This window comes from Macaca nemestrina, chromosome 13 (genome assembly GCF_043159975.1).
Source record: "Macaca nemestrina isolate mMacNem1 chromosome 13, mMacNem.hap1, whole genome shotgun sequence".
NCBI classification, from domain to species: Eukaryota; Metazoa; Chordata; class Mammalia; order Primates; family Cercopithecidae; genus Macaca; species Macaca nemestrina.
The window spans coordinates 24,915,659-24,929,663 of NC_092137.1; the positions used below are offsets into that span (position 1 = coordinate 24,915,659).

At 39.7% G+C, this 14,005-nt stretch overlaps 1 protein-coding gene across 3 annotated transcripts in view; it reads right to left on the reverse strand.

Annotated features, from left to right (window-relative positions):
• Positions 1-280: 280 nt before the first annotated feature.
• LOC105479807 (DnaJ heat shock protein family (Hsp40) member C27) overlaps positions 281-14,005 on the reverse strand; it is a 29,761-nt gene continuing 16,036 nt past the window's right edge. Inside the window, exons 5-8 of one of the 3 annotated variants that reach the window (XR_011611552.1) lie at positions 13,793-13,915; positions 8,419-8,579; positions 4,223-4,411; positions 281-632 (exon numbers count right to left, since the gene is read on the reverse strand). Coding sequence is in view for 2 of the 3 variants with exons in the window: in XM_071076301.1 (XP_070932402.1) it covers positions 4,279-4,411; positions 8,419-8,579; positions 13,793-13,915 (417 nt within the window). In the remaining variant the exon portion in view is untranslated. Of the gene's footprint in view, positions 4,412-8,418; positions 8,580-10,599; positions 11,215-13,792; positions 13,916-14,005 lie in introns of those variants that run through there. The other 2 variants (XM_071076301.1, XM_071076302.1) reach the window with 2 other exon arrangements.

Sequence of the window (14,005 nt, forward strand, 5' to 3'; positions counted from 1 at the left end):
GTGAGCTGAGATCACACCATGGTACTCCAGACTGGGTGACAGAGTGAGACTCCATCTCAAAAAAAAAAAAAACAAGACCTTGAACATTTTGAACGTCTCCCCTTTAGACCATGTTAGCAGGATGAAGAGGACAGTAGCTCCCCTGAAAGAGGGGTGGGCCATTCTCAGGAATGTCTTACTGAGGGTCACAGTTGGTGAGGAACTGGACTGGCTTCTAGCTTAGTATGTTTTCCATTAAAGACCAGTGTTTCCACAAATAAATGCAGCCCACAGACCAGTGTGGCTTTACTTGATATTTGGCTTTACTTTATAAAAATACACAACTTAAATACATATGACACTCTGTTTACAAGACATAAACAACTGGTAGATTTAACATTTTCAGTTATTTCAACAGAAAGAAAATATGTAAATTACCTTGTAAGAGTAAAGAGTTCATTTATAGACTCTGCTTTCACAGTTAAGGGGGAAGAATGCCCAGGGGCAATCAATGCAGGAAGCTAACCAACACCGTCCAGCTCTCCAGCAAAACTCATCTCGCCAACAGGGCCTCTATTGCACCGCCTAATATTGCACTGCTCGTTAGACACCATCTCACTTATCCATGTCAGAAGTGTAAGCTTTTGTCTTCTCTAGAAAAGTTTAATGGAAAAAACAATGAACAAACAGTAAAACTGTGTCTTACAATTGTGCTAAATACCAATTATGAGAAGTACGAACCTCTCTTTGCTTTGCAAAGCTTGCAATGAAAGGTGGTTAGCTATATTTTGCAGCTAAGTTCATTTTCAAGTTTTACAAAAACTTTGATTCAGAGTAAGCTTGATGGGGTACAGTGGCAAAGGAGGTGACATTCCCATGCCTAGTGGAGTTAGTTGTAAGGGGGCACTGTCACTGTCAAAGGCACCATGCACATGGCTTACAGCTCCACCCTTTCTAACTTTTGGCAAAATCCCTCCCTTCCCCTTGTGATGCTGTCATTGTTCTATGGGGCGCAGCTCCTTTTTTTTTTTTTTTCTTCTTTTTTTTGGAAACTGATTCAGAGCTTAACAGTGGCTGCTTACTTACTCTGGCTATCTTTCAGAAATTTAGCTGCCTTATCTATGGCTCGTTTAACTAACAGTGAATTAGGTACTAGTTTATAGGTATAAAGAAATAGTTACTCAGTTAGGAATTCAGTATATGAGAACATACTAGAGTAAGTTTCCTGAGGTAAATGTATGCCTTAAAGAATGATGTGCAATCTATAGAACTGTAGCATTTTCTCTTGGGTAGCAACACAATGACCCCCAAGTCTGGACTTTTAAATTAACAGGCTAACAAAACTAAGGATACATTGATACAGAGAAATAAAATGACAATGCTGAAGTCAAAGAAATATTAACAGCTGAGATATCAATTCAAAAGGAGGCATGAAGGGGAACAGAGGAACAGAAGGAGCCTGTATTTTAAAGTGCTTAGGTAGGTTAGAAGATGAATTTAAAATGCCTCCAGGGATTTCTAACAAGTTTAAAAAGTGTTACTTCTTGGTGACTCAGATGTTGAAGACATGGCTTTTCTTTAATAATAGCTATTCAAACTTTTTATTCTTTTTTGAAAAACAAGATCCTCTATAAAAACGTTTTAGCCATTGTAATTATTCTGCTAGCTGTTACTCTCACTAATGTATTTTGAAATCCTAACTGGCTGAAGAATTTTTAATAAGGTTGAACTACAAAGCATACATTTGCACCAATAATTTAAATTAATGCATAGATGTCTGTGAAATTTTGCGTGAAGTTAGTGCCAAAAAAAAACCCTTTCCATTGCAGATCATGCTTTGTTATTTCTTCATATTCTGCCGAAGGATTATAGGAGTCAGAAAAATTCTAGGACCCTGAAGCTTAACTTATTTTATTCCTTTTACGTAAATGAAGTGGTATATGGCCATTCTTAGCATTAATATGAAGGTTGGAAACTGAGTCCCAAGACCTAAGAATCAAGCTCAGGCTAAATTTCACCAACTCACACATAAGGATATGAGTGGAAGCACTAATGAATTTTCTCTGCTATAATTGCTCATCTGTGCAATACGGTTGAATGAGGTTCCCAATCTATTATGTAATAACAGTGATGAAAACTGGCACCAGCTTTTATACAGGGCCACACATTCAGTGAGTTGTCATGTCAATTTGGGCTGACACTACCATGTATGATCCCTCATTCATATGACTTCTACATTCTGCTGTGAGGGCAGACATGTCTGAGTGCTTTCAGCATGATAAAGGCCTTCCTTAAGCAAAATTTAAGTCCTGAAGAACTCTGGGTTGGAGTTCTGTAGCCTAAGAAGCCAGTTAAAAGGCCAGAGGAAAATCTTGCAAGAAATAACATATATCAATCAGTTCATTTATAAAGTTGTTTTGATATTACCAAGATGAAAAGTGCTATGATAAAGCAATGTTCTGGTTTCCTGATGACAAGCTCAGTGCAGCACGAGTACAGGCATACAGTGAAAAGCTGCTGTGTGGAAAATCCACAAGACTGCAGTGGGCTTGGATTGGAAGAGAGTGGCTTTTCTTCTTAAGTGGTAAGGTAGATGCTCTCTGGCAGTCGATATGGGATAGCTTTTTAAAATCCACAGGATAGGAAGATTTTATATAGTTTCAAGCCCCAATTAGTACAGCTAATTGGAAGTATATAAAAATGTTAGTTAATGTGGCTGTAGCTAAAAATATGATGTAACAAGAGTGATGACGTAATGAGTCAAGTAGTGAGACTGGTTCTATAAGCACCGTAAGGAGTGCCAGTCCTAATACGGGAACTTCATCCACCCCTTGTATACCAAGGAGGAGACTGTGGCCAGAGAATGTATTTTGTAAGCTATAGTTTTAAAATACTACTCTTCAGAAATTTGGAGCCCAAACAGGAATTACAGAGATTCCTCCCAATAAAGGCCCTGAGATTTCCCCTGACTGCCACCCAAAGGATCCACACTTGTCTCTGGTCAACCAGGTTCAGGTCAAGGCTTAGAAGAGGGAGGAGGCAGTGGCCAGAAGCCAGGGACTCAAGAGGAGAGAAACGATGGCAGATGTGGGGTTCAGAAAAAACACAAGAGGGGAAGGGGAAGAGGGGAAAAAAGGAAGAAACGACACTGGTGAGGAAGTGCAGAAGAGGCCAGCTTTGCTGAGGAGTGGCCCTGCCTTTCTCACCTGCCTGTGGCAAAGGCTGGCAATAAGACAAGGGCTAAGCCTCACGGGGAGTCTCTCCTACTGCATCAAGCTTGCCCTGAGCTTGGCTGGCCTTTTCCTCTGCCGATGTGCATAATCTTCAAGTGCAACTTGTAAGTATCTTTTTTTTTTTTTTTTTTTTTTTTTTTTTTTAAGACACAAGGTGTTACATTGTTGCCCAGGTGGGACTTGAGCTCCTGGGCTCAAGCAATCCTCCTGTCTCAGCCTCCTGAGTAGGTGGGACTACAGACAGATACTACTGCACCTAGCTCCTGCAAGTACTTCTGTCTTGGGGTCTGATTCCTCATTCCCAGGTGCACAATGCTCTCTACTGCTACCAGCAACCATTTCTATGGCAAGGGAAAGGCCTCAGATCCAGGGACAGGATGAGCAGCAGCTAGTGTACCTAGAATTTGTGGCTACCACCACCTTTTCTCTTAGGACTGGCTTGTCTCTCCCCCTGGTGGCTGCAGAAGAGGAACAGAGTGAATATCATAAAGGATTGCTCAATTCAGAACTGTATCACCTCATTTTACAAACTCCCAAAGGGCTGCCAAGAGTCATCATTATAGATCGATGGTTAAAATATCACCTAAGAAACTCATCGTAAAAGCAGCAACTTCTCTGTAAGGTCACATCAAACTTACAGGGATTCTGATGTTGTTTGCTTCCATTTTTGTTATTTTCTTCTCTGATGAGGAATTCAGTAAAAAACAAAAAGTGAAAGGGTCCTCTTGTCCTCTCTTCCCTCCCTCCAGGAACCTCGTGGATTTCCCCAAGTGAAATGCCTAAGGGATACTATAATTACAGAGCTGACGAATGAGAAAAAAATTCAGATTATCTAGAATATGAAATGAAGTAAGCGACGCTCAGTTCTCTTCACTTCATACAAATGCAGGTCATTTCTCAGTAAAATGTCTATGAAATGGGCACCTGAATTACTGATATACAAATGACAACACATGAATGAAAAGAGCAGTGAGATTCTGGGAAGGAAAACTCCATGTTGGTTATTTCACCTCTAGGGAAAGTCTGTTTGCATTTGAGTCCCACACGTGGCTTTTTTCTCTACTTTCTACTTGATGTTTTTCAGGAGGGCTGTCCGAGCATTCACAACTGCTTTGAAGGCATCTTCACTGCCAGGTGCTACACATTTGTCAGGGTGAAGCAGCACAGCAAGTTTCCGATACGCTTTATTGACTTCATCCCTGGGAAAAGCAGCCAAGATCTATGTTAGTAACAAAGTCAGCCCAACCCACTGCATGTTAGCTGTTTCAATACACATATCTCTTGCAGTGAACAAATCCTAAATTATTACCCTTTCTCAAAGGCAGGATTAAAGGACTAGAAAACAGACAATGAACCAATAAATAATACGTTACAACACAAATTGAAAAAATTATTATTACGCAATGCAAAAAGTATGTAAATGCTAACAAAACACTTAGTAAAAGAATAATCAGATGAAAACAGGCAGTACTTGGCACCTCGCAGGCACTCAGCGTATCTTTGCTGATTGAAAGAATAAGGGCTTGGGCATCAGGGAAGGCACCCAGAGTCGCCTTCTGAAAGAAGGGGTTCTGGGAGAGAACCAACAGCGGCCTGGAATGGAGCCCGAACACAGCACAGACAGAAAGCAAAACAACCGCAACACCTGGGCTTGATAGACAATCACAACAGTAGGTGCTTCATGACAAGTGTGTGCTGGGAAAACTGTTTCTCGAAGTTAGGATACAGGAGGTTGTTACATAACCCAGGCATGAGTGAGTACAAGAGTTTAGATTAAGGTATTTGTGGAAGGAAACAAGGGAAGATAAAAGATAAAGAAAGAAATGGCAGAAGTGGATGATGAGCTGAATATCCAGAAGGAGAAGATGAAAGGAAAGGGGCTGAAATGAGCTCTAGGGTCAAGGTCATGAGGAATCTGAGGCCCAAGAAGGTGACACCACTGAGCAAGCAAGGGATGCTGGAAAGGGGTAGCCCAGAATGACCATGAGCTCACTGAGACCAAAGAAGAAACATGACAGAGATAAGTACTATCCGGAGAGGAAAGGAGCAGTAGCTGTGCTTTTCCAATCCGGCAGTTCCCATAAACCAGCGGCGCTCCAGGAGAGAGCTGCAGGCTTCTGAGCGCCTCAAAGAGCCAAAACTGGCTGGGGAGGGGCCTGGATACACCTGTCCCTGTCCCCACTGGTCATCATCATCTGATGTGAGGCCTCCCAGAAGGCTCTAAGTACCCAGCCACTCCCCTGTCAGATTAAGCTCTGTCTCTACCAGATGGTTTTATTTCTCACCTTCCTTTTGTAATTCAGGGTTCCAGTGATCCTATAAGCATGGATACGGCGCTTTATCAAATGCCCTAGCCTTTCTCCTTTATTTTTTATCAGAAGGATTTCTAATGTGGCTCGCCAAATCAGACGGCCTTTGATACCTTGGCTATGATGGAAAGTTTTATGAATCAGCTTGGAGAGACTGAGGTCATAGCATCATGTTAACAGTCCTCCAAGTCTTAGGCATACATTCTAGGGCCTTTTCTGCTTTCTGCTCTTAGAGGGGTCCTGAATTTTCTTGTTTTAGCAAGAACCTTGTTCTTTCAGAAGGCTACTCTGGCGGGGGGGCCTTCCTGGTGCCCTGCATGTTGTTTTTCTACATGTATAATTTTGATAATTCGCGAACAAGAATGACATTCTCCCTCTCTGAAGCAATTCGAATTGTCAGAATTTTTATTTGTCCCAAAGACCCCACATCCTTGAGGAAGGTACAGCATCCTCCCTCTTCTCCACGAGGGAGTCCTGGGAAGGGCCCTTCCAGCCACTCTGCCTCCCGAGAGAGGGTGTGCACATGGGGTCAGTAGTTACACCTGGTCCTCTGCACTAAGAGTGCCTTTCAAGATTTGCAGGTAGCAGGAGAAACTCTCAAGATGTAACAATACATCAATTCTGTTGAAGATGAAGATTTTCTTAAAGTTCAAGAACAGTAAACACAGTTAACACTCAACAAATATCAAAACTCTCTGTAACTTAAGAAAAAAAAGTTTTAAGGTTTTTTTCCCAAATGTACTTAATGCCATACAAAATTAGTTTGCTAGGCCCAGTGGAACAAAGGTAAGAAGCACATGTTTCTATTGGCTAAGGATATGAAACCTATAGGGGCCTGTAAGTTCTGGTAAACTTCAATTAACCAAAGTGAATATACAAGGAACCAAAAGTTTCTTCTTTCTTAATGAATATTGTTCTCAGTCTACTAACAGGTAGAAAAAGTAATCGTTTCTTAAGCTTAGAGCCAGCATCCCTTGGAGATGACACAGAAGAATTCAGAAAGAGACTATGGAGGTCTAAAAAGAAATTTAAAAGATACGGATATACAGATTCAGTGCAATCTTACTGAAACCTTACTGGCTTATTTATTTATTTATTTTTGTAAATGGAGAAGCTGATCTTAAAATATATATGGAATTACAATAGATCCTTAATAGTCAAACAATCTTGAAAAAGAAAATAGGAAGACACATTTTCCAATTTCAAAACTCACTAAAAATCTACATAAACCAAACAGTATAGCACTAAAAAAAAAAGATCCCGATAAACTCTATGCCTTACACATGAGGTCATCTGAATTCCCTGACAGCTTTAGAGCATCCTCAATACCACCTGGTGAATGAGTGTGCTCAATAACAGTCTTCCCCTTCCCTTCTCCTCTTTCTTTCTGGACCCGAAGATATGCTGTGAGGTCAGAATGGAGAAGAGATGTGTAGTGCTTTGGGTGCTGACGTGGCAATTTCAAGACATACTTTTTTCTTTTGTGAGAATCAAGGTGACGAAGTAGGAAGGGTAAAGTATGTGGGGGGAGTCTGGGTGCAAAATAAGACACACAAATTACAATATGTGTAGTAACGGTGGAATTAGACCATTGAAAGTTACATAACCATAATGAATAATAATTTAATTTTGGTACAGGCAACAAAGAATAGTGATTGAATTTTTTTTCCTGAATAACTCTTTTGACTTAAATAAAATAATTAACATAAATACACACACAGAGGGCTGGGTGCAGTGGTGGCTCACGCCTATAATCCCAGCACTTTGGGAGGCCAAGGCGGTTGGATCACCCGAAGCCAGGAGTTCAAGATCAGCCTGGCCAACATGGCAAAACCCCATCTCTACTAAACATTCAAAAATTAGCCAGGCGTGGTGGCGTGTGCCTGTAATCCCAGCTACTCAGGAGGCTGAGGCAGGAGTATTGCTTGAACCCGGGAGGCAGAGGTTTCAGTGAGCTGAGATCACACCACTGCTCTCCAGCCGGGGTGACAGAGTGATACTCTGTTTCAAAAATAAAAATAAATAAAAAATAAAATAAACAAACAAATACACACACAGATGAGGAATGTACACACAGATGAGGAACGTGCAGGGCTTTAGACAGTTGAACATATAGTGTTCCAGGGTAAGAACCAATTATACCACCAACTCCTGAGATTCTTGAACATGCTTAATCTCACTGAATCCCAGTTTTCCCACCTACAAAATGAAATGTTTGTACAAGTTGATTGCCAACATGCTTTCCTCCTCTAACATTCTATGATTGAATAATTCTCTTGTTAGTTTTTTTTTAAAGTTACATTAGCTTCAAGGCTCTTCTTGTTCCACACAGATAAAAGCAGAGCATACCATTTCACGAAGTGTTTATGCACATACATGACACAATTTTCTTTTCTTTTTTTTTTTTTTGAGACGGAGTCTCACTCTGTTGCCCGGGCTGGAGTGCAGTGGCCGGATCTCAGCTCACTGTAAGCTCTGCCTCCTGGGTTTACGCCATTCTCCTGTCTCAGCCTCCCGAGTAGCTGGGACTACAGGCGCCCGCCACCTCGCCCGGCTAGCTTTTTGTATTTTTTAGTAGAGACGGGGTTTCACCGTGTTAGCCAGGATGGTCTCGATCTCCTGACCTCGTGATCCGCCCGTCTCGGCCTCCCAAAGTGCTGGGATTACAGGCTTGAGCCACCGTGCCCGGCATGACACAATTTTCTTACCGGGCAACTGTGCCCTCTATTTTGTCTCTTTGGTATTCAGCTAATTCAGTGAAACAGAGTCATTCTGATATATTTTCATACATCTTCGTATTTCCAGCCAATTGGAAAAAGATGTACTGCACCTATAATTTTGGTGATGGGGTCTTTCTTTATGATAGAAGTCAGCACTGAGAATCCCAGAGCACTTACCTTGACGCTCCAGGTTTGACTCCCAGCATGTCCCAACTGTCTTTACTATTTCGAATTCTGCGAATGGCATCTGCTTGTTCTTTGGTGAAACTAGCACTGCTATTTGTGGTAGGGCGTTTCCCGCCATTTTCACATAAATCAACTATGGATACATAAAAGGTCTGCAAGAAGAAAACACATCCCAGGGTAGAAATGATTTTGTGAAAATAGGAATTCCTTTTAAACATCAACTTAAAATACTTTTAATATATTCCAGCAACTCTTAGAAGTCATGTATAAAGCAAATACATACTTTGGAAGATTTTTTTTATACTATTTAAATATATATATTCATATATTTTAATACGCAAAAAGTATAAGGAATAAAATTAAAGTGGCTGATAATCCTACTTTCAGATAACCACAATTGAAGTTAAAAAGTAACAGATGAGCTGGGCATGGTGGCTCACGCCTATAATCCCAGCATTTTGGGAGGCCAAGGCGCACGGACTGCTTGAGCTCAGGAGTTTGAGATCAGCCTGGGCAACACGGCAAACCACCGTCTCCACCAAAAAAAAAAAAAAAAAAAAAAAAAATTGGCCAGGTGTGGTGGTGCACCACCCAAGCAGTAGTCCCAGCTACTTGGATGGTGAGGTGGGAGGATGCTCGAACCCAGGAAGTGAAGGCTGCAGTGAGCCCAGATCATGCCACTGTACTCCAGCCTGGGTGACAGAGCCAGACCCTGTCTCAAAAAACAACCAACCAACCAAAACAAAAGTAATAGATGAACACTGTTAGAAAAATTCAAATAGTAAAGAAAAGTGTAAAATGAAAACTGTGTCTCTCTACTCCTCAAGTTCCTCTCCTGGAGGTAACCATTGTTAATTTTTTTTGAGCATCCTTCTAGAAAAATTTACCATGAGTATGCCAGTATATACACAGACCCATAATCTTTCAACATGTACTAAAGGAGATCAGATTAAACACATCTTAGCACCTTGCATTTTTTTCCACATAATAATACATCCTGGAATCTTTCTATAGCTACATGTAGAGACTTTCTTTGTTCTTTTAAATGACTGTTCAGTATTGTATGGTGTGGGCTGTACCATAATTTGTGTAACCAACTCTCCATTCTTGGACAAGTCAGTTGTTTTTAATTTTTTTGCTACTACAAACAGTGTTTGTGCATACATCTCTGTACACTTGTGGGGATACTGCTTTAGGATAAATTCCTAAAAGCAGAACTGTTGAGCCGGAGTATATGCACATTTTAATTTTTGAGTCTGACAACCGTTGTCCAAAAAAAGCTGTACCAGTTTACATTCCATCACTGTGTGTGTGAGAGAGAGTGCCTATTTCTCCATACCCTCATTAACACTGTCCATTATCAAACATCTTAATTTTTGCTAATCTGATATATATGTAATATAGTTTGATTTGCATTTGTTTAATTATAAGTGAAAGTGGGTATCTTTCCAAATGCTTATGGCCTTTTCTTTTTCTGCAAACTTTATATTCTTTGCCCATTTTTACAATTTTGTGTTTTCTTTTTTTTAAGACAGGGTCTCTCTATGTTGGTCAGGCTGGTCTCAAACTCCTGAGCTCAAGTGATCCTGTCTCAGCCTCCTGAGCAGCTGGGATTACAGGTATGCACCACTGCTCCTGGCTACACTTTTCTGATTTTTTTTAAAGTGAAAGCTTTTTTGACTCTGCTCCTGTTTCATGTTCTGTGCACACTGTAATTATTACTGAACAATACTCATTTACCACACTACAGCTACTTTTAAATGGACATATCTCCTCTACTAATTTCTTTAAAAATCTTTTCCTCTTCTTTTTTGGATTCTTCTATAGTTCTTGTTATCTTCTAAAATTTTTAGCTTTCTTTCAGACTCTTCTTTCCTACCTCTAGTATTAGCCAATCAACCTGGTAACCTAACAAGAAGCCTTGACGTCTGAAAAGGGGTGTCAAAGGAATACCACTAGAGACCAAGACACAAGACGTATTAGCTTGGCTTTAGTCTATCTTAATATTGCTCTCTCTGTTAACAGTATCAGCCAGATAAAACCAAGTTACTTCCTGACATAAAATGTCTATTAAGTAGATAGGAAATAAAGAAAATACTTATTAAATTGAACCAACAGGAAAGCACTACTTTTAAGTACTTACTTATAGAATACTGTAATTATTCTCTTCTTGTCTTTTTTTTTTTTTTTTTAACAGACTAATTTATCCATTAGTTCTATCCAAGATGTAGCTAAAAAGATACAAGTCACATAAAAGGGATCACAGTTCACGGATATTTGCTAGCTGTGTGTCAGTAAGATTGGTCTTCTAGCCTATGAGTTAGCCTGAAATATGAGTATTCATAGATTTCTGAAGGCACAAGGATTCATTCATCACACACATGGTTATAGAAGACAAGCCATGGTGTGGGCTACAGAATACTAGGATTGAGACCAAAGCCTCTTGAAATTTCACGTCTGAGTTCCAGCTATGACAGAGTAATGAATACTGGACTAGACCTCCTGCCATCAACTACTATTGAACTGGAAAAAAAACTGTTGGTAGTAGACAACAGCAAGTACAAGACCATTCCCTGAGAGATAAGCCCCACAATCACCTGGTTGTCTACTTGGAGTCCATTTCCTGACCACGTCACAGAGAGCTGGAGTCTGAGCAGACACAAGTCTCATTGAGCTGAGGAGGTGGCTAGAATCTGCAAAGCAGGCCATTGGAGAGAAGAGAGCTGTGCAGAGCTGGGCACCAAGTCCATATGGGGGTCTCTCATGAGTCTGTGGCCAAAGGCTGGGCTATAATATGCATAGGGTGAGATCACTCAAGGCTTACCAGGTAACAGCTGCTATGGGGTTGAGAACAAAACCAATATCCTGAGTTCTAGTGGTGCTACAGAAAGAGCTATCCTGGGAACAGTATGGTTTAGCCTTGTCAGAGTGGAGATATTGCCTTAACCCCTTATTAATTGCCCTACCACCTATTGAGGCACCACAGAAAGGCTGTGCCCTAAAAATTATAGACTCATCCTAACAAAACCTAAAACCAAGAGTTGACAAGATCTGCAAAAGAGACAGAATTTGGAAGCTGAGTCCTGCCAAATTAGAAGGGCTTGGGAAACACTTTGAGCTTTCTTCAAATCCTTGCTATTAAGGCAAAAAACAAACAAAAAAACAAAAACAAAACAAAAAAAAACACCAAGTCAACACAAGTTCATTGTAATTTGCCAATAATTAAACTGCCTCCTGAGGAATCAAAAATCAACACTAAACAGTCTTCAATCAAGAATCAACAGTCTTCTGAGGAAGACAAAAGAATCTAAAGTCTCTACAATGTGTTATCCACAATGTCTGGTGTTCAATCAAAAACCACTATTCATACAAAGAAACATGAAAATGTGATCCATAGTCAGGAAAAAAAAGTAGTAAATAGAAACTGAACCCAAGATGGTTCAAATGTTGGACTTCTCAGACAAAGACTGTAAAACAGCTATTATAAATATTTCAAAGAGGTAAAGAAAAATACATACAAAGAAGTAAAGGAAAATATACTCTTAATGAGTGGGCAGACAATCTAATAGAGAACTGAGAACTATACTGGGAACCAAATGCAAATTCTAGAGCTGAAAACTTCCCTCAGTGAATTTAACAGTAGATTGTCAGTGGTGAAGTAAAATCAACAGAGACTATGCAATCTGAAAAATGCAGAAAAAAATAGATTAAAAATAAATATAGCCTCAGGGACTCTGGGACAAAATCAAATGGTCTAATATACATGTAATTGGAGGCCAAGAAGGTAAAGAGAGCCAGAATGTGGCCAAAAAAAAAAATCTGAAGAAATAATAGTAAAACAAAAACAAAACAAAAAACTTCCCATATTTGATGAAAAACACCTACCTACCAATCTTAGAAACTCAGTAAATCCCAAATAGAATAAAAATGAAGAGAATCACATCTTGGCACATCATATTCTAACTGCTGAAAACCAAAGAAAAGAGAAACTCTTGAAAGCAGCCAGGGAGAAAAAAGGGCACATTAGGCACAGAGATTAGTAAGAGTCAGAATGAGTGCTAACATCTCATGAAACACAATGGAAGCCAGAAGAGAATGCACCAGCATCTTTAAAGTGCTGAAAAAAATTTCATTTCTAACAATTATGTCCCTTGGACAAATCACTTTACTACCCTTAGATGCTCTCATATATGAAATGATAACAATACCTGCCATACATTGTTGTTATAAGTCTCCATATGATGAAATGTATAACTTCTCCAGAATGGTAAAGTACTAGTCAAATGGTTAGGTATCGTTATTATACACATACAGGCACAAACTCACATTGCTCCATGTACTCAAAAGAATAGAAAGCATGGCAAAGCAGCATCAACTTTATTTCATTTTGAAATAGAAAATACTTTTGCTTAATTCAGCCTGTCAGCCAAGGAAGAGATCTGTCTTCTAGTAGGAGGAGTGACATCTTGTGAGAAGGAAATTCAGCATAAAAGATTAAGTACAATCCCACTCAACAATTAAGAACAACTCTTTATAGTGTAACTATATTATTTGAAATGCTAAAAATTCCCAAAATATCAGATATATTCATAAGAAGAAAAATACATTATTCATGCTACCACTTACCTCCAAATGTATCTATAATTAAGGGCTGACTTTATAAGTTACTGTTTTAAATAGCCTATTTCCCTTAAAATTACTCAAGATGAGTAGGTTTTTTTAAAGTGGCCATCTATTCAGGTTGCAATGTGAGCATCCCCCTCTATTTCCTGCTTGATTGGCAAGGCCTTATTTTTGTGTGACTGGCTGGAGTCTATACTGAGAGTCTCCTATTCTCTAACTGTACCCCTGTGGGCTACAATATAGGATTATACGAGCTGTGGCAAGGCAATTTTGCCACAGTAATGCTTCTATTTGATTATGCATATAAATGTAATACCATTAGCCAAAGGTGGCTTTGAAGAAAATCTCTGTCCTGCTTAAGCAGTGTATAATAACTGTTGTTAAACTTGATGATCTTCAGGATCACCTGGAGAGTTTTTTCAAAATATAGCTTCTTGGGCTCCACTGCAACATAAGCTTCCAGTAGGTCTGGAGCCCAGAAGTATGTATTTTGAAGAATTTCCTCAGGTAATTCTGATGATCAGCTAAGTTTCATCTAAAATAGACAGCAGGCAGATCACTCATTCTCATTCTCTCTTCCTTTCTCTTCCCCTTTCTCTATTTCTATCTCACTAGATTCTTTGAAAAGAAAGAGCTTATTCTAATGAGAAATTCCTATTACTTTTTTGCTTCCTATAATTTAAACTAAAAATTGGCACAGTGGCCTTGACACAAACCTTAAAACGACAAAATGCTAGCTTACCTGGAACATCTCATTAATGCCTTCTCCAGTTTGTGCTGAAGTTTCAAAGTACAGGAACCCTTTGCTTTCAGCCCAAAGACGTCCTTCACTTTCATCTACACAGCGGTGTTTGGTACAATCAATCTGAAATAGAAGGGGTCGGGGGGCAGAGAGAAGATTACAACCTTGTCCTACTAGAATGGACCCAGTGAGGGTCTTTGTCAATCCTTTACT